Source organism: Watersipora subatra, chromosome 11 (assembly GCF_963576615.1).
Source record: "Watersipora subatra chromosome 11, tzWatSuba1.1, whole genome shotgun sequence".
NCBI classification, from domain to species: domain Eukaryota; kingdom Metazoa; phylum Bryozoa; class Gymnolaemata; order Cheilostomatida; family Watersiporidae; genus Watersipora; species Watersipora subatra.
The window spans coordinates 35,622,128-35,642,372 of record NC_088718.1 but is presented as its reverse complement, the minus strand read 5'-3'; the positions used below and the strand labels follow the sequence as shown (position 1 = coordinate 35,642,372).

At 34.5% G+C, this 20,245-nt stretch overlaps 2 protein-coding genes across 3 annotated transcripts in view; one reads left to right on the top strand and one right to left on the bottom strand.

Moving 5' to 3' along the window:
• Positions 1 to 677: 677 nt before the first annotated feature.
• Positions 678 to 5,019, bottom strand: LOC137408607 (uncharacterized). The gene is made up of 3 exons (XM_068095190.1): positions 4,809 to 5,019; positions 4,427 to 4,616; positions 678 to 1,411 (listed from the first exon to the last, which is right to left on the bottom strand). Exons 2-3 carry the CDS (start codon positions 4,577 to 4,579, stop codon positions 1,169 to 1,171), a joined length of 396 nt encoding a protein of 131 aa, XP_067951291.1. The 5' UTR covers positions 4,580 to 4,616; positions 4,809 to 5,019; the 3' UTR covers positions 678 to 1,168.
• Positions 5,020 to 5,293: 274 nt separating this feature from the next.
• LOC137408276 (inositol polyphosphate 5-phosphatase OCRL-like) overlaps positions 5,294 to 20,245 on the top strand; it is a 71,805-nt gene continuing 56,853 nt past the window's right edge. For both annotated transcript variants that reach the window (XM_068094731.1, XM_068094733.1), the window contains exons 1-3: positions 5,294 to 5,352; positions 6,169 to 6,290; positions 8,662 to 8,710. In XM_068094731.1, coding sequence (XP_067950832.1) covers positions 8,670 to 8,710 — 41 coding nt within the window. In that variant the 5' untranslated portion in view covers positions 5,294 to 5,352; positions 6,169 to 6,290; positions 8,662 to 8,669. The remainder of the gene's footprint in view (positions 5,353 to 6,168; positions 6,291 to 8,661; positions 8,711 to 20,245) is intronic.

Below are 20,245 nucleotides of genomic sequence, written 5' to 3'. Positions count from 1 at the left end.
GAGAGAAGAGAGAGAGGAGAGAGTTAGAAAGAGAGTGAGTGAGAGAGAGCTATAAAGAGAGTGAGTGAGAAAGGGAGAGAGTGAAAAAGAGAGAGTGAGAGAGAAAGAGAGAAAAAGAGAGAGGCAGTGAGTGAGAGAGAGAAAAAGAGAGCGAGGAGAGAGTTAGAAAGAGAGTGAGTGAGAGAGAGCTATAAAGAGAGTGAGTGAGAAAGGGAGAGAGTGAAAAAGAGAGAGTGAGAGAGAAAGAGAGAAAAAGAGAGAGGCAGTGAGTGAGAGAGAGAAAAAGAGAGCGAGGAGAGAGTTAGAAAGAGAGTGAGTGAGAGCTATAAAGAGAGTGAGTGAGAAAGAGAGAGTGAGAAAGAGAGAGTGAGTGAAAAAGAGAGAGTGAGTGAAAAAGAGAGAGTGAGAGAGAAAGAGAGAGAAAGAGAGAAAAAGAGAGAGAAAGAGAGAAAAAGAGAGAGAAAGAGAGAGAGGGAGAGAGAGGGAGAGAAGAGAGAGGGAGAAGAGAGAAAGCTATAAAGAGAGTGAGTGAAAGAGAAAAGCGAGAAGATCAAGAGACCTGCAAGCAAAAATATAAGGTTCTATAGGTTATCCAATGTCAGCAATAAGTCATCATTTATTGTCAGCAAACTCAGGTAATAACCATGTTTGAGTAGATGTTTCACAAAAATATTCAAGAAAATCAAGCAACTCTATAACGAGAAAAAGGCAAATAAAGCATTTATGAAAATTAATAATAGGCCAGCGGTTTCAAATAGTGGTTCATCTTGTATCCTCGCTCTGATTGGTTTGCGTTTATCTCAAAAGCAGATACTTTTTAGCAAAGGGAAATTTGGTTGAACTATCTTGGCTTCAGATATTCAGCACACTTGTTCAAACAGCTATTGCTAGGATATGACTATTGTCTATATATATATAAATAAACTATATGAGCATGTGAGTTCAAAAAGGAGATTCATAGCCTTTCACATATCAAGAACTCATAGCTTCATAGACTCACATAAGCTGTTAGAATAGATATTGAGCTATTTTTTTTGCATCCCCTTCACCAAGGAAGCACGCAAAAGCTGAATTGAGCAACAGAAGTGACGCGTTCAAAAGACAAAATTGATTGCTTCTCAATATCAAGTCATGCTACCAAATCATGTCTTCATTAAAACTCGTTTTTTTATAGATCATCGGAGAGTCGTGTCCCCTTGCCTGAAGTGGCAGATCTAGGTTCAGTTAGTTTAAATACATCAGGTTTGTAGGCTGTGGAAGTGGCCTGACTCTGAGCTTCCTCTTCTTTTTTAGCCTCTTGTTGAAAGATGGAGTTGTCCTTGATTAAGTCAAGGCGCTTGGGATCTCGGTAAGGGTGTAAGTCATAAACGAATGTTTCCCAGTCTACATTCTCCACTCCTACCAGTTTGACCTATTTAACCAAACAATAAGGCCAATGTGACAAAATTAATTAAATTAATATGTATTTTTTACGCCTAATAATTAATATGTTTACATTGAACAGCCACACCATTATAAACAAAAGGTTTGCACTACTATACCGATAATAAACTCTAACATTTTTTTTAACATTTATGTAATGTAATTTATTGTAATATTTAAAGTACTTTACTCATTTCATCTTGAGTAAAAGCTATGAAATTACAATAATACTAGTAAGTTAGGTATATATTAGACAGACCATGTTTTTACAAAAACCTTTAGTACTACCTCTTTTTTCCATGACATAGAGCAGATGTAAGTCAATATTGTAAAAAGAAAATTCATTCTCGGGTGAGTTATTTTTGAGAGATGTACATGTACAGTCATGGCCAAAAGCATTAACACTCCTGCCTTTGTTGACTAGTTCATTTAGCAACCAAAACTGAATTTGAATAAACTTCATTTACTGCATAATTTATTTAAGCTGTGTACATCATTAAAAAGAAAAGTCTTAAAGTAAATACCGTAAAACCTCTAATCGAACGCCATGGCGCTCTATTTTTCCAACCCTTGTTCTATAGTGGCGGTCAATTGGAGATGGCGTTCAAATATAGGCTAGCGTTGTATTTTTCAAATGGCTCGTCAGAATTTTGAGAAGATAAATTTAACCCTTTTTATGGGTGAAGCAAGTGTCGGCTGTATTTTGCCTACTCTTAAATATAATACCTTTTGGATGCAATAAATTTGCTAACTTACCTACAACTTGTCAAAGATCTTTTAATAAATATGCATTGAGAAACCGAAAAATATCTCTACCAATCGATATCTGTTGCTTGCAATTAACCTGCGATGATATCATAGCGTGTGTCCTGCTTTGCAATTTGCTGAAGCTTTCAATTTTTATTTCTTTCTAAATTTGAAGACATATTTTTATTTTATATCTTTATTTACCAATGTTGCATAAAAGCTCATTGCACTCATTGATATGTTTGCTACAGTGTGCAATCAAAATTAGCTTTTTATGTGTAAGAGAAGAGGAGTCATGAGTTTCGATCAATTGTAAGATCAGATTATCGCGTTGATCTATTAAATAATAAGATATAACTCTGCAAATTTAAAAGTTATATAATGATAATCTATCAAATTCTACAAATACATGTATATATATTTACTAGCTGTGCTACCCAGTGTTGCCTAGGTATTAAAAATGAGCTTATAAACAATGAAATTTAATGAGAGTTGCCTGCTACTTGCTATTAGCTTGGCATATTGCCAATGGATAATTTGATTAAGCTTACTAGTAAGAGCTACCGCTTCTCATGGCGTTACGCCATCACTTTGCGTCACAACGGAAAGTGGTAGCGTATTTGCTCCCATATAGTGACATATATTGCCTAATGAATTTTTCAAGCTCGTGTGACTGAATTGGTAAGACATCGGACTGGCCAACCGGAGGGTCCGAGATCAAATCTTTTGCTATGCGAATTCTTTATTCCAAGAATTACTAGCTAAAACTGAAAAATCACACATACACACGACCAACTTTGAGAAATATATATATATATATATATATATATATATAGATAAAAGATAAACAAGTGACATAAACAAACCAATCTCATCTTACTTGCAGATACAAAAATTTAAGTTTTTAAAACGAAATTATTTTCGTCATTTCCTCGGATAGCTGTGTTCTAGTTGTTGCTTTCAATGAAACGAACATCTTCTGGCTGTCCAATACTTTCCACAATGTCTTCTGATCTCAACTGTACTTCTGCATTGCTGAACTAGTCGATATTAGCGTCCAAACTATTAGTGGACAGAGCAAAACTTTTACATGTTGCATTTAGCACAAATGTAGCGCGTAAAAGTTTTGCTCGCTAAACGTAACCTTTGACCTAAAACTAGTTGACTAGTTTACATCTACTAGTCATCTGATGTAAACTATTAGATTACATCTACTGCAAATTCATTATTTATTCGCAAATGCAAACCGTTTTTGTATAAACTTCGAAGTATTAAGACCACGTTGAACAAGGAGCTATTATTAGCCCGAGACAGTTATTAATTATTTCAATGGTGATGTTTTCACAGGTTTAACAAAAAAAGCAAAAAGCTTTGGAGTTGGCAACAAGAGAATTGATTGTTGTTGATGTAAAGTTGTAAACGATTCATTATTAATTCGATTTTGTGGACATTTTTCTACTGATAACTTGATGTTATGAATACATCAGACCAAAGACTGTCAAAGTGGCGGTCAAATAGAGGGTAGCACTCTATTTTTTTAACTCTTCTCTCATAGTGACAGTCAAATCGAAGTGGCATTCAACTAGAGATGGCATTCAATTAGAGGTGGCGTTCAATTAGAGGTTTTATGGTATATAAAATGTTAATAGAGTCTTAATGATAACTTGTTGGTAGGCAATTTTAATACTGCATTTCTAGTTTAACGTTCATATATAGTGAAAAAAAGATAAATTTAATAAAAAAGAGCACAATTTGGATGAGTAATCATTTCCAAATTTTCAAAATGGTAATGGAATACACTCAGTTTTTTTAAACAAAAGAACAAAGCTTGATCTACACCACGCATCATTTAATGAAATATAATCATAAAAGATTTAAGAAAAGGAAGTATTGTTGATGGTCGAACAAAAGAATGCTGATATGTTATGATTAGCAGTCGCAAAAAATTACAAGTACACAACATGCAAAATCACGTTTTAGATATGTTACTTTTTGGAGTTGTTTACCCTTCATACAATTATTGATTTCAAGGAAAATTTCCATTAACTCAAGAAGCTCTCCATTGGCTAGATAGTAAACAAGATGTGTCAAGTTGGTTAAGTGATTCTTCTGCTGTATCTCAATTAAAGTTATTTCCTGCATAGTCAATATAATATCATCTCATCCAATACGCTTTTAATTATCAATAGCTAATCCGCAATGTTTGCTATAAACTTGATGGCAACAGATCTGCTCGTGCTATAAAGAGATTTTATACCTCATCGAGTGTGTTTTGTATGAAGTTTACAGGATCTTTTGGCTTATGCATCATCAAAGCACTGAGGATACTTGAAAACATTTGGTTCACACGATGCTCTGCTATGTAGTCTTGAGCCATTTCTTGCGGTGTCTTATAAGATGGCTGTGACATAGTGGATTTCTTTTGTTGATCGCCTTACAGCTCCTGTCTAAATAGCAAAACATAATAACTGTATTTCCTACTGAATAAAAGTTTCACTTTTAAACACATTTACATTTCAAGTTGTTACTTATAATAAAATGTATATTTTTCCAGAGCATAGATCAGAATCAGTAAACTCAAAGTTATGTTTTGTCAATGTAATTTACATATCATCAAATTGAAAAATTTAAAAACTTACTTTGCTGTAAAAAAGCTATTCACTGCCTAATTTGTATTGAACGCACACTTTCTACTTGTACTCCTTTCTTATCATGCCCAGAATAATGGTGAAGCATAAAGTTGACGAAATTAAATTTCTGTTGACGAGTACTGGCGGCAACAATGACAAATTAACTGTTCGAAGTTTTTTCTCAAACACAAGTTCGTTTAAACTTCTCAAAGTCTCCCGAGCCAAAGTAGAAAAAGCGCAATTTCCGAGCTCACACTAATAACTTCTAGAGTGGTTGCCTCTGGCTGTTTGAACCGGATATGATGGTTGGCATAGAAATATTTGTTGCGCACAGTTCCGCGGTATTTTGATTAAAGAAAAACACAAAAACGCATGCTTTGTTTTAAATTTATATTTATTTAAACATGGTTTCTTTATTTTAAAACTAATTGTTTTTTAAACTGTTAGTAGAAAACTTGAAATTCTAAACCGCGTTTTCCAATATCCGGTAAATTTAGGCATTAAACCGATTTTTGGCACAAATCAACTTGAATCGTAAAAGAAATAGCGCTAGGTAAGCCTGATTATATGTCTTAATAAATTCGTACCGATGGGTTGGGTATGGAGTATCATTTTTTATATTCTTATGACTGTAAGTAAGCCTATTTTATCTTAATGTTTTATAAATATTAACAATTCTGTTCCTTTTGTGTCACGAATTTTTTGCACATTTTCCACAATCCTTTTAGCAATTTACTGGTACTTCAACATTTATATAATAATAATATACTTTTTATATAACAGTTAATTGTTGTAAGTGATTAAAGATTAGTAACGCAAAAGGTTATATTGGATGGAGAGTATATGATACTTATATGGCCTTTTGCTTATACAGGATAGATAATCCGTTGTGATCTTTTTGACCATAAATGTTGTTTAGAGTCTTGTCATATATTTGAATAGTTTTTATTATAACTTAAAAGATAATATTTTACGTTTTTGAAACTAAAAGCTGTGAAACTGAAAACCAAAATTAACAAACCTATAAAAAGTATGTATAGCAGTAATTCATTCAATGAATAATGTAAGGCCTCTGATAACGACAAAGCCTTTCACAAATATATTCCTTTTTACGAAGAATAGTGTTTTGACAAGGGCTTTTAATTGTTTAGACGTAAACTATAGTGGATTAAGAAAAAGTTGAGTTAAGGCTTTGCACACGCTTTGAGCTGGCTTGCCAAAAAGGCGATAACTTTCCACCTTAGAATTGATGCATCGCAATAAGGAAACATGTCAAGATAGCTTTTAAAGTATTATCGCTTGTTTATTCCTATGTCGACTTATCCTCCTGGCAAATGCGATTGTTGTTTTGTTGCTATTCATTTATCAGGGCTTGAGCAATAGCGTTAAAGGTGGCATTCGATGAGTTACTGTTGCTGATTCTACTCTCATCTTCTGTGAGTTTGGTTGGGGATGTGAGAGAATACAGCCATTCAGCTGCTTGTACCTCAGGTGACCTCTAGTTCTTTTCCAAGTTCTCTAGTTTTAATTTTAGTCTTCTTTAAGAAGTCAAAACGACTTAGACAAACCTTGATGCTCAACTGTAGTATGCCATCATTTTATGTTAGATTTACAATAGGTTTTTAAAAAGAGGTTTTCTAATTTTAATTTGTGTGTGAGTATTTTATGAGATGAACCAACTGTACCATAGTTGTTTGACTTTTTATAGATTGGATCCATTTGAATTATACAGTCGAGCATTAACTCACTCATTCTATGAGTTAGTTCATGTGTCAATTTACTTGTGTCTCAAGGCACTATTTCTTATGTGCACCGTAAACCGCCCGGAAAAAAACCAGGCGATTCTGTTACCGAAAGTGGCTTCTCGCATACCTAGCCTTACAGTGGCCATTGAGAACTGGCTCGTGTCTCAAGGAAAAAAACTTGCTTGAAATGCAGCTTGTATCTCGATTTTTTCGTATATTGGGGCACTCGTATGTCGATGTATGACTGCATTTGTAAATTGAAGTTAATACGTTGAACATTACTTTTTGTCTTCTCTGCTGAATTACAATTCCTTTGATCAATGCAGAAAATAGAAGCATCTCTCATGTAAACAGGTAATTTACATGCTATCTATTGTACAATACAAATTGTAACTAAAAAACTGTCCACAAAGGATTTTGGTGTTAATCTAGCTTTCTCGCTCCTGTCTATTTACAGGTTATTTATTTCATGTGGTTTACTTTTTTATTGTTTACTTGCTTTTACTATAATTTCCTTGATTTATAATATAAAAAACTTTATTTATTCGTTTAAAATAGTCATGGGGCTCACGATTGTGACTTCTATAGTGTTGCTACCTTAGACTTGTTTGTCATTGTTCTATTTTCACTTTTTCATTGCTACGCTAAATAACTTAATTAAAGCTCACAGCAAAAGTCCCCGATAGTTTTGTAAAAGCGTTCATAGTTTTCATGATGCAATTCAGCCTTGACTTGTTATCATCTCTACATACAGATTTTTTGACGTAAAGTTGGAGCAGATACTCATCTCAACGTGCCAAGTGGTTTCCAACATAAGAAATCCACAGTTTCTTTAGAAATACAGGTTTAAATTAAATTTAGATTATTTTAAATTGAAATAATGGTTTAAAAAAAACATGAACTAAGTTAATTTAAATATTCTCTGGCATAAGTTAGGATTGGCTACACATCAATTTCGACTCAATAAACCTAATCATGTCGATTGCTGAACCTAATCATTGCAAAGTCTACACTTCTATTCATGTGTTTCTAAGTTACAATAACAATCTCTTATTAATGATTATTACTTAATTGATTTACTTTTTACATATCATTTTTAACATTTACTTTTTTACTTAGTTTTTTATAATACATTAGTTTATATTGTCAAATTAGTTCAAATTATATTTATAATTTTATTAATTTATTAATTAATTATTAATTTATTATTAATTTATTCAAATTATTATAATTAGTTCAAACTATTTGTCATGAAAATACTTGCTCCAAAGTATGAGATAAAATTTAAATGTTGAAACGATGTTCAAACTTTGTTTGTCGAGCTGTTTTTGATCAGTAGGAATTCACATAAGCTGCAATTATATGCTTTTTGAAGATTGTATGTTGCCGATAACCTCTAATATATTTTTACATTTGTGTTAACGCTTGCTTGGAGAGTTATAGCTTCTATTTTCACCAAATTTTGCACGGTAAAGAGGATTGTATCGTTTCTTGCACCATCTGTATGTCTACTCATGCACGATTCGATATTGCAAAAGAATAATTCGCGATATATCGTGATATTATTATGCAAAAAAATTGTAAATTTTTGTTAATATTTTGTATATTTCAACATAAAAAGAAACTGTTTTGTGTTCATGACAGTTGAAAATATTTATTTCATGAATGCCGTGTGCATGAAAGGCCATGGAATCAGTTTATTATGAGACTGAAAGCCCCATGTGTTTTAGTTCCAGTATCGCTTACTTTGACAATTATCAGGTATGAGATAAATCGCCATTACACGATTGTGTCGTTTGTATGATTGGTGGTATCTCTTTAGCTGGTGGCGATTTTCAAATCGTCTACCCTAAAAATCGCTACCAAACAATTGCATTACCATATCGTGAAGCCCTAATGAATACTTTGAATGCTGAACCTTGGAAAGCAGTTTTCTTCCAGTTGCACACATGGTTCATTAACAAGGCTGTTTGAGATGAGTTGTAAATGTGCCGTAAGGTAATTGAGAATATCAAGTGGGTTGAAGTCTGTAGGCTGCTTTGCAAGCCAGGCTGATGAACCCTACTTATAAATACCTTGTAAATGGCATTATAACCGCTTCGTATGCCATCTTACAGCTGGACTTATGGCTACTGATGGGAGTACCTTCTTTGACACAGGCGGCAGGTGAGTTGAGGCACTGAGCCGACTAAGTGAAACTTTGTGTGATGCTGTCTACTTCCTCTTTCCACTGTATAAAGACTATCTGTACTATTATACAGTAGCAGCAGTTTGGGTTTTTCATAGAATTATTGTCTGTTATTATGCACAGCTGGATATTTTCATGACATGAACTGGCAGGTGGTTGCTTTGATCTCGCCTTGGATTTTAAGCATTACTCTACCATGATAGTTAACTTTATATAAATTGCTGTTTGTTTATGATTGACACATCAATTGCTTAAAAGATATTTACAAGAATGCAATTGCCCGTTATGTCATATGAAACGATATACACGCACGACTGATTTCTTCCTTTCCATGACGCGTAATAAGTCATCTTACAATTGTAAGGCGCTCGCTCGTGCCATTACGATTCACTGAGCTCAGGAAGGTGTACATAAGTGCAGCTCTGAACTAGCCAATTTGATACTGCTTTGCAAAAGCAAGGAAATGGTCATCACTCCCTAAAAATTTTGTATTTCTGAAGGCTGGTTCACATTATACTGCCCTAGTGTTACATTCACTTTCTGGTTTACACCATATCGTTGTATGTCAGTATTAGTCACACAATACTTAGGTGATCGTCTGTAATAACAATGTTCACACTATCATAAACCCATCCTTGTTTACATCAGTGAATTGTCCACAGCGTCGTGTTCCCGTTATACAATGCTGTCATTTAATCGATGAAATACTAGTCCCGCAGCAACTGCCATAAAAGAAAATATAGATCGAGCACTTTCCGATGTAGGCCTACACAAAGTGGCACATGTGCTGATGTACCGAAGTGGTACACATTGTACAGGCTGTCTTGGGTACTCGGCGAACAATTGAGAAAGTTTGACAGTTTCGATCTGTCTCGAATTTTCCGCGTTGCGTTGGTGATGCCTTCGGTTTATGGTGCACATAATCGAAAAATTATCATCAATAAGACAACGCCGACATGGTGACATAGTGTTAACCAGCCCTCGGCGACCAATGGCGCTACCGAGACAGCCTCTAGTGATATTTGAAGATTGATCACATGTTTATCTCTTGGTCTTTCAGTCTAGTCGCTATGCGTTGTCTCAAGGGTTTTACTTTCGTCTGCAGTTTTGTATCTAAAGGCCATGCTTGCGATAGACTCATTAGATTGGTTCTGCACAAGGAATGCTGTATCTCTGATCTGTTACATGCTGGTAGTAGTAGTGGTTTATTAATACGCTTGAATGGCCCAGAGCTACAATTAATTTTTTGTACTATTTAATTAGAAAAGATTGTTTTACTGTAAATGGTAGCCGCTGATATCGGCAAGGATGTAGCGGTTATTGGTTGGAAGGATACAATGCCTTATAACAGCCAACCAGCGTTCAGTTCGAATAGTAGTGAGTCCATTTGCTTAAATTTATCATTTTATTTACTCATTGTACATCATTAGTCTGGAGCGATCGATTGTGACCAATGATCACTTTCTGTTCGTCAATTTATATAAATCTCATTGATTGTCTATCATCTGTCCAGTTATAGAAACAAAGGTCACTACTGTACTGGTTTTGAACTCGCGACATTAAAATAACATGTCTACTAGCAAGTGTGTTTTACCACAAGGCTAAGCTATTCTTATCATTCTCATCGCTCTTGTCATGTACTGTATATCCTTGACGCGATTGCACACGTCAATGTGCACTTTTTATTACACAGCGCGCCCTCGGGTTCCGATGACCTGGTTATACGATTTTTTTGCCTTGCGATGTGGAACACGTTTTTTTCACTCTTGCCAACTGACATTTTTTCGCCACACGATATCAATAAAAACTTATCTCGAAATTCAAATTTAGCAGTCGGTGTGCCAAATACGTCGGAATGACGAAGATGCCGATATGCTATCTAGCGAAATACCTCCCGCAACGCATAAAAGAGATACAGGGCTCGCTCTCAGTTTAACGTCATTCATTATTAGTTATAGTGGAAACAGATAAGTGATACAACTTTAGCTGATGACAGAGTTGAAGTTTAGTAAAATACATACTAAAACTTAGTTTTAAGTATGCGTTTAGTAAGCTAAATTTATTTAATTTAAATTCAGCGTTTATGTAATACTTCTGTCTCGATAGTGAGAACTCTTTACGGTACATACTGCACATAGTACATGGTAATGTTATATTTTATTACAGATCATAACCACTAAATATAGTAAATACACTAAAGTTATTGTAGGTAACCATAGTTACTAAGTTTCACATATATATTATTTTGTTGCTCATTTTTAATATGTACGGTACGTATATAAAATTATGATGATTTTTATCAGGGGGTGTTTGCATCAGATAATTACTACGGGTTTCTATATCCCTCTATACGACAGTATCGCCCTATGTTGACAACACTGGAACTTATTAAAATCGTATGGTGAGGGTCCACACTTGTGTTAATTAATATTACCTTTAGCTTTTGTTACTTTTTTTCGAATTTTTTTTACCTATACATCCAATTTTTCAAATTTGTTATTTTCAAATGTGCGGTTTCAATTTCAAATGTGACTGTACACTTGTATTTCCGTAAAATCCGTGAATCTGTAAAAGCTGAATGCTTTCCATATGGGCATTTGTATTCTCTGGAGGGGTATTGCTTCTACTTTCTCTCTCCGTTCAGTCAGACGAAGAAAGTCCGATATTCCATTTTTTTATGTTTGTACCAGTATCGAGAGGTACTAGTGTCTTTCATCCAAACTTTGAATTCATCAAGCTTCTGCTGCAACGGTAACCTTTTTTATACACGCATCTCTATGTACTCGTTTTTTTAAAATTTATTTAAACTGTACAAAAACTCTTTTCTCATGATATGAAGTTTTTTTAAAGTTAGAATGGTAAATGTTGTATATGTTATATAATACTAAGTTTTTTTTGCAGAAATTTTTTTATTACTCGGGCAACGCGGACATTCATCTAGTCATAAATAAATGTAATTTGAAGAACTAAGCTAATTGATTCTGTGTAGAATGATCATAGGCCGATTGCCAATTCCTCAACTTGGTGAGTTGTTCAAGGTTAGACAATTCCTTAAATGTGTAGACAAGGGTTTTGGAATCTTCATCGCCATTTTGAACTAAATATGGCAAGTTTACTGGTAAAAAAGTTTTGATTTATTTTTTAGTTCACGTTGTCCATTTCCTTTGCTAATCGTTAGCCTATTTTGTTGTGAATAAAGTAGGTTCTCTTTTCCTTACACTTTTCCTTAGTTTCTTCACCACTTGTATCATGTGTAAACATGTTGGCTAGATTTACGGTGAAGCATATGGAGAGATTGGGTTTTTATTTAATCTATTTTAATGTAGTTGAGTTTCTTTTGAAATAAGTGCTTTAGCAAAATAGTCTTTTGTAACTTTTATGTCAAAATGTTATCACATTTTCACTGCGTTTCCATGTTTCGAGTGGGTTTTGAGCTGCCCACTGCCGACGAATTCACGCCCTACCTTTTCAACGATTCAAAGTTTCATTACGCATATAAATCTTTTCAAGATTTGTGATGTATTCCTCAGAACAAAACTGGTTAAAGTAGACTCGGAGTAGTTAAAATGGGTTCGGAGTGGAAGCAACTCCGAACCCATTCAAAGCCTGAAAGCGGTGTATATCATGAGGTTAGTTTATACCACTCAAAACACTTCCACTTTCTATGAACAGCTTTTTGTTTTATGATTATTATTAGCTATATACTGTAAGTAGCTGGGAAGTAAGTAATCAGCTACTGCTCAGGGCAGGCGTATGCAATTGGTCTCTGTTCAAAGCATGCCTTGCTGCGCCACCGTTGAACTGAAAGCGATGTAGGCAAATACGGATACACCAGTTCCCACAGCTTGTATGCTTCATTTGATGCTTTAGAAATATGGCCACTGTGCACTAGTTTGTTAAGGTGACAATATATTCAAGCCACTCGTTCACTATGGCTTCCTTGGTACAGCAGACACTCCTATAACGTAAAGTACCTTTTCCATAAATTTTATTTAACGTAAAGAGTTTATGTAGAGGTTTTACATCGTATTTTGGAAGAACTTACATACATAACGTAAAGTGTCAAGTCGGGACAACTCTAATTTGATTTGAATAATGAGAGTCCTCTGTAGGAGTTAAAAATATCAGTTCCTCTCTTGAGGCACTTGGGTGAGAAAACAAAGTACAGTCAAACATGGATAACTCAAACTTCACGGGACCGAGCGAAAGTGTTCGAGTTATCAGAGCGTTCAAGTTATCAGAGCACTGTCACAAGTCCATTTATTTATTTATTTATTTATTTATTAGTAGATACATGCACATATACAAACTATAATAGAGATCAAAAGCATAGATGGCTTGTTTCAAATTAAATGCTTCTAATGTAAAGTTAAAACTTTTTTATCAAAAAGTATAGGAGATTTTTCTATCACTTGAGATTGTTTTGTTGTTAGAGGTGATGTTATTGCCAGGATGTTTTTTAGATTAAAATTGGCAAAACTTGATCGTTGTTGAAATGCTCAGAAGAAAGACATCTTTTTCTTTTGAGCATTTTAACCGAGATCAATTTTGCCGATTTTTCTTGAAGTTTATGCGAAGGTCACCTCACTTTTCCATGCTTCCGAAAGGCGATCGCTAAGCGGATGTTTATTAAAAGTCAAAATTCTCCAAACCTTTAGAAAAGTCGTTGACAAAAGTATTTTGCCAACGGTGGTAATAACGACGCCTATGATTTACGAAAAGTTGAAGTTTACCTCTATGACTTGGAATAAAGTGATTTTCTAAAGCGATAACAACCGTCTCGGTAGCCGTTGGGCAAAAAACAGTTCGAGTTAACAGAGTTGAGGTCGAGTTATCTAAATCAATTTATCATTACGTGGGAACGGACCAAAGAAACCGTTCGAGTTAACCATGTGTTCGAGCTATCTGTGGGCGAGTTATCCATGTTTGACTGTATAGGGTTATCTCTATCATATATACTAGTACCCTGCCAGTACAGTGTGCCGTGAAAGGTCTATTATATATACTAGTACCCTGCCAGTGCGGTGTGCCGTGAAAGATATTCAAGTGTGCCAATAAAGTGTAGCGAATAAGTAACTACACAATTATTCAGAAATGCATAGAGGCGCGCGTGTAGAATGTCGGCCCACCAATCGGAATGTCATGAGTTGGATTCTTGTAGAAAGCAATCCTTTGTCCTAACCTCTAACCCTGGCTTCGGACGAACAGACATCACTTTTATTATACGAGTGATATCTTTTTCTTTTACTTTGTTTTAGGCACAATATAGTTATCTTTTTTTGGCATAATAGACCTTGTTGTGATTACCGTAATCATTGACTCTAAACCAAGTGTAAGTGATGAGAAAATAGAGAAAAATTGTCAATACAAACCATTAATACCGTAGTTACTGTACAGTCATTAAATTAAAAAGTTTAGTTTTTTGATAACTGCAGATGGCCAAAGGGGTGAGTTTGAGAAGATATTGAAATGGATTAAGCTATTTGCACGTCCTTTACTGTTTACTCTTCATATAATATAAATTCACTATAATGTAAACGTTCTCGGAATGGATTATTTACTATGTAGGAGCTTCTACTGTATTTATTTTCAGTCAGTTTACTAATAGAGTATGCATTACTGCTTCTTCATATTAACCATACTTGCCAGTTTGTTTGCTATATAGCATCAGCCTTGCTGGGATAACTACCACTATTACTAGTCAAACGCCTAGGCGACATTAATCAATTATCAAATGAGGGAAGTATATGTGATTGTTTGCCTGCTGACCATGAGGAGGCTAGACTAATGCTTGATTCTCTCGTTTTGCAGAACGACATTTGAGGAAGTCAATCGCCTTACTTTGTCTGATCACATTGAGCCGTTAAGTTGAAAAACTAATTAGTTTTCTGATTGTTAATTTTGACACTTAAAAATTCTATTCTGGTATCTCGATAGCGTTTTAGTAATTAAATGAGGATCGCTATTTGTGGATACGCTTTTGATTACATGTGAGTGTTAAACGAAAATGTTGACAGTTTTGCTCAGCAAGAGATGTGGATTCCTGCCGAAATTAATTACAGATTTGCCTCCTTTGATCTGCCATATAAAATACTGTATCTATTGATGTTGGTTGCTGATTACGTTGTATTTCATGCATGCGTAGGTTTAGAAAGCTTAGGCAAATTTCATATTTTTAGCAATACAGTAATAACTCGAACCTTTCACGGTTAATCTGGACCAGCTCACCCCCACCCTGTAATAAGTGAACTTCTACGAAATGGAAGCTATTTTTTAAAGTCACTGTTCATTGGACAATTTTAAGGGTCAAGGGCATTTAAGAGGCATGATAAAAGGTGTCACAAGCACTTGCTAACACTTGCCAACGCTGTTACACTTCACAAAATGTAACAGGAAAGCAATGGACTGTGATGGCTGCTTGCACAAGGATGCTTGCAGAAGAATCTCACTGAGCCAGAGTTTACGTATTTTATTTTTTGTATTGATTTATTTTCTATTAATTTTTGATGAATTTTTTACCGTGCAAAGTGCTGAAGCTATGAGTGGTGAGTCGCAAGGGATCACTGTATATCGGCTAGAGACATGTAGGTCAATGTAGCTGCTCATGTCATGCTAGGCTGTTTTGGTGAAGTTTTTTTTTCCAGTTTTATCCGTATGCTGGGCAAATAATTTCTGGTAGCTTTTTAAATTGTAAAATTTTGTAGTTTTAAAAAAGTTACAGGTGTCCAACTAATTTCAACATACATGGTATGAACGAATTGCATACGACATCTAACGATTACTTTTAAAATATCTAGTTAGCTACTTTATCAATCTTTTACCTAATATTCGTTCTCTTAGCAGAGAAAGGTATTTTAAACTCTATATATGTTAAACCATTTATTTGATTTTAGTGGCTGTTGCTTTTTTTGTTTCGTTTTATAATTCTTTTACGGTATAATTTTAAAAACATTTCTGTTTGAAATGAAATCATTGCCAATAAAATAAAAAGTAATATATAAAATCAGAAATTAAAGTAGCACTGATGCAAAAGCATTGAAAATGAGCGGCGGTGTGGTGGCTTTAGGACTGTATGCTCCTGAGAGGGTGCAAAAATGCATTCATTCCGAAGCACACTGCAGGTGCAATGAGCGCTAGTTTTGTAAAGTACACTAAAGCCATCAGAAACAAACGAAATCCTTCGTCTTTGACATTTATTGAATTAAAATTTAATTACACACTTAATATATGCGAGTTTGAATCCTGTTTGATGCAATTCTTTTTTACAGCTTCCAACCGTGACTTCACACCGACAGACACACCTCTTATTATAGCGAAGATTGTAACTTTTAGTGTTTATTTTTAATGTTGTTCGAAAAAATTTCATAATCATAACGGGATCATATTATTTTACATGTCTTAGTTGCCTTACAAATCGAAATAGCTTTTTTGCGGTGTTTCCGTTTCCTTTTTTCGCTGAAGTTAGCTATTGTTGCCCTTGCTTATGTTCGTTCGAGAAAGATGAAATGATAATATCTATCCTGACTGTTTTTAACAGTACATCAGCTAATAGCAGTGTTCAATACCATTGGTTGACAGATTATCCAATTACAACATGTCAAAAAACCGTTGTAGGTAGATTCACTATAATGGTATAACATGTATTGTTTAGCAATAGTGGAATAATTTTTGCATTTCGGGAAAAGGATTGTGGAACAGAAAATTTGTAAACGGGTAGAATTTTCTCATAAAACTAACTACAGTCAAACATGGATAACTCGTCCACGGATAGCTCGAACACATGGTTAATTCGAACATTTCCTTTGGTCCGTTCCCACGTAATGATAAATTGCTATAGATAACTCGAACTCAACACTGTTAATTCGAACTGTTTTTTTGCCCAACAGCTACCGAAACGGTTGTTTTCGCTTTAGAAAATCACTTTATTCAAAGCCATAGAGGTAAACTTCATCTTTTCGTAATTCATAAGCGTCGTTATTACCACCATCGGCAAAATATTTTTGTCAACGACTTTTCTAAAAGTTTGGTGAAATTTGATTTATACTGTGATACGATGAATAGCACGGGCTAGCTGGGTCACGCGCGCAAGAATTTTCGCCACGCACATACAAAACAAAAATCGCATGTTGTTTTGTATGTGCGTGGCGAAAATCCTTGAGTGCGTGACTCGGCTAGCCCGTGATGAATAGTTTTCCGACGTTGATTCCGTGTTGAATCAACGTCGGAATGTTGAATGTTTAAAACGTCTTAAAAAATGTTGTAATTAAACGTATACGTTGTCTGAGCTACAAAAAACTATTCATCGTTTGACCTAAACACAGAATACGTGTGTACATTCAATAAGTATCTATTAAAAAAGCGTGAGTGATATAGAATGTACCGTAAAACCTCGTAAAACTTCTAATTGAACTGCCTCGGAGTGTTGCTCTTAACGAATCCCAGGTAAAGTAAGGTAATCTGCATAAACTTCAAGAAAAAACGGCAAAATTGATCGTGGGTAAAACCCCAAAAGAAAAAAATGTCTTTTCTTTTGAACATTTCAACAACGATCAAGTTTTGCCAATGTCAATCTGAAAAACGTCCTGGCAATAACATCACCTCAAACAACAAACCAATCTCAAGTGATAGAAAAATCTCTATACTTTTTCATGAAAACGTTTTAAACTTTACATTAGAAGCATTTAATTTGAAACAAGCCATTTGTGCTTTTGATTTATATTATAGTTTGTATATGTACATGTATCTACTAATAAATAAGTAAATATATGGACTTGTGACAGTGCTCTGATAACTTGAATGCTCTGATAATTCGAACACTTTTGCTCGGTCCCTTGAAGTTCGAGTTATCCATGTTTGACTGTACATGTATATCTATTATCAACGGTTTTTTGCTGAAGCAACAAAACTAGTCGGTGACAATGCTACTGTTTTTCAATACAAACAATTCTATTGTTATTGTTATTATTGTTATTGTTATTACACAAGTGAGCAAAGTTTTAAATTAATGGAGCTTCCATGTGGTTTCCATAAAAGTTGTTAAGTATTAAAAAAGAAAATTTAATATTTTTGTCTGCCCTAAAAATATGAGAACAGCCTGTTTTTCAATTTTGACCGTGTGAAGTATCCATCGTTTTTTTGACGTCATCAAGTCGTTTGCACATGCACTCGTTCACGAAAAAGCTGCCATATTTGTAAAAAACGATGGTTTATCTTTTACTTAATAGTACTTTTTGGTGTTGTTTTGATACTATAATAAAAAAATTGCAAACAAAAGCATCGTTTTTCAAAAATTCATTGAAAAATCTTCGTGTTTTTAACAATAAAATTGTCTATAAAGATGGCCGACAACGATAAAATGACGTCACGAAAAAACGAAGGATTGTGTAATCAGCAGTAAGATGTGTCCGGTCGGCAGTATTTGAACTCGCAAACGATTCAAATCTGTAATTCATATCGGCGTAACTCAGAATATAAAAAAGGTTTTTGCTGTAGCAAGTTTATAAATTTTGTGGCACCACCTGTAACATTTTTTTATAAAAATGATTGTTGGCTGCCCAATAAAATTGAATAAACTAATAGAAGTATAAATCTGCGAAATCAATAATCGCATGATATTGTAAACCAATTTTATCCGATTATCCAGTTTAGGCTTGAGGTAAAGGGCATCCATAATCTACTCAGACCGTAATTAGTAGATTGCAGTCGATTGCGAGGGCTTGTCAAATAACTCACATTTCTATCATTACTTGTTTACTGCAGGCATAATTGTTTGTTACAGGCACTCGGTTCTTATCAAGCATGTCTCTAGTAGCATCGCTGCAATTATCTCTACATGCAAAATTTTCGGCTTATACTAAATGATTTCACCAAATATTTTTCTTGACATATCTTACAGTTTATATATAAAATCAAGGGTCTGTAGTCATTGGTGTGTCCAGTTATGGCGATTGTTTAAAATATGCATGCTCGCAGTTGGGTGTGCCGTGAGAGATCATGATGTGGAATGGTTATATTCACGATTATTCCTAAGAAAGGCACATGGTTTAGTGGTGATTCACTTCGCATTCGTGCATCCGAATGTACGGATTTAATTCTTGCGAGGTCCAATATTTTTTTCCTAATATTCTTAGCTGGTTTCGGACAGACACAGCTCTTATTTTAGTAAAAATTAAAATGTTAACCTAAGTTACCCAAATTTATAGGGTAGAGAAACTTATCCAATGGCAACTACATTAGCTGCCACTGTTTGTTAGGTATTTTAAATCTTGAGCGAGCGTGTAGCATACAAAGTAAGAAATGTTTTCCAACAAGCTTCTTTAGCTATGTGTCAAGCTTTCGAGTATTTGAGTTATACGTTGGCCTTACATTCGCAGAAAAGGATGAATACTTTTGTTTATAAGTTGAAATGGTAAATGTTGATCAAAAATACATTTTTCTATGCAAAAACTTTTTTTTACTACCTGTGCACCGCCGGGCATTCATCATATATATATATATACTAATACATACATATACCATATACACTCATGTATAAATTATGTTTTTGAAAGCTGATTTTAAACTAGTTTTTTGGGGGTCGACTCATGTAATGTTTATGAACATGTTGCTGCCCAGTCGAATAGAATGTGAATATGAAAAGAAAACTCCATCATTATACATGCAATATACACACTGCAGTATGAAACCTTAACATACACTCACAATAATATTTCTTCTATATATATAAATGTGAAAGTATGTGTGTCCCTCCAGCTATAGCTATTATTATAGCTATTATGAAAATAGCGTAGCTGGACAATGCATAGGCAACCTCATGGCCTACTGTCATTAGAAGCCTAGCGCTTATTAACTACAGTCAAACATGGATAACTCGAACTTCAAGGGACCGAGCAAAAGTCTTCGAATTATCAGAGCGTTCAAGTTATCAGAGCACTGTCACAAGTCCATATATTTACTTATTTATTAGTAGATACATGTACATATACAAACTATAATATAAATCAAAAGCACAAATGGCTTGTTTCAAATTAAATGCTTCTAATGTAACGTTTAAAACGTTTTCATGAAAAAGTATAGAGATTTTTCTATCACTTGAGATTGGTTTGTTGTTTGAGGTGATGTTATTGCCAGGACGTTTTTCAGATTGACATTGGCAAAACTTGATCGTTGTTGAAATGCTCAAAAGAAAAGACATTTTTTTCTTTTGGGGTTTTACCCACGATCAATTTTGCCGTTTTTTCTTGAAGTTTATGCAGATTACCTTACTTTACCTGGGATTCGTTAAGAGCAACACTCCGAGGCAGTTCAATTACAAGTTTTACGAGGTTTTACGGTACATTCTATATCAGTCATGCTTTTTTAATAGATACTTATTGAATGTACACACGTATTCTGTGTTTAGGTCAAACGATGAATAGTTTTTTGTAGCTCAGACAACGTATACGTTTAATTACAACATTTTTTAAGACGTTTTAAACATTCAACATTCCGACGTTGATTCAACACGGAATCAA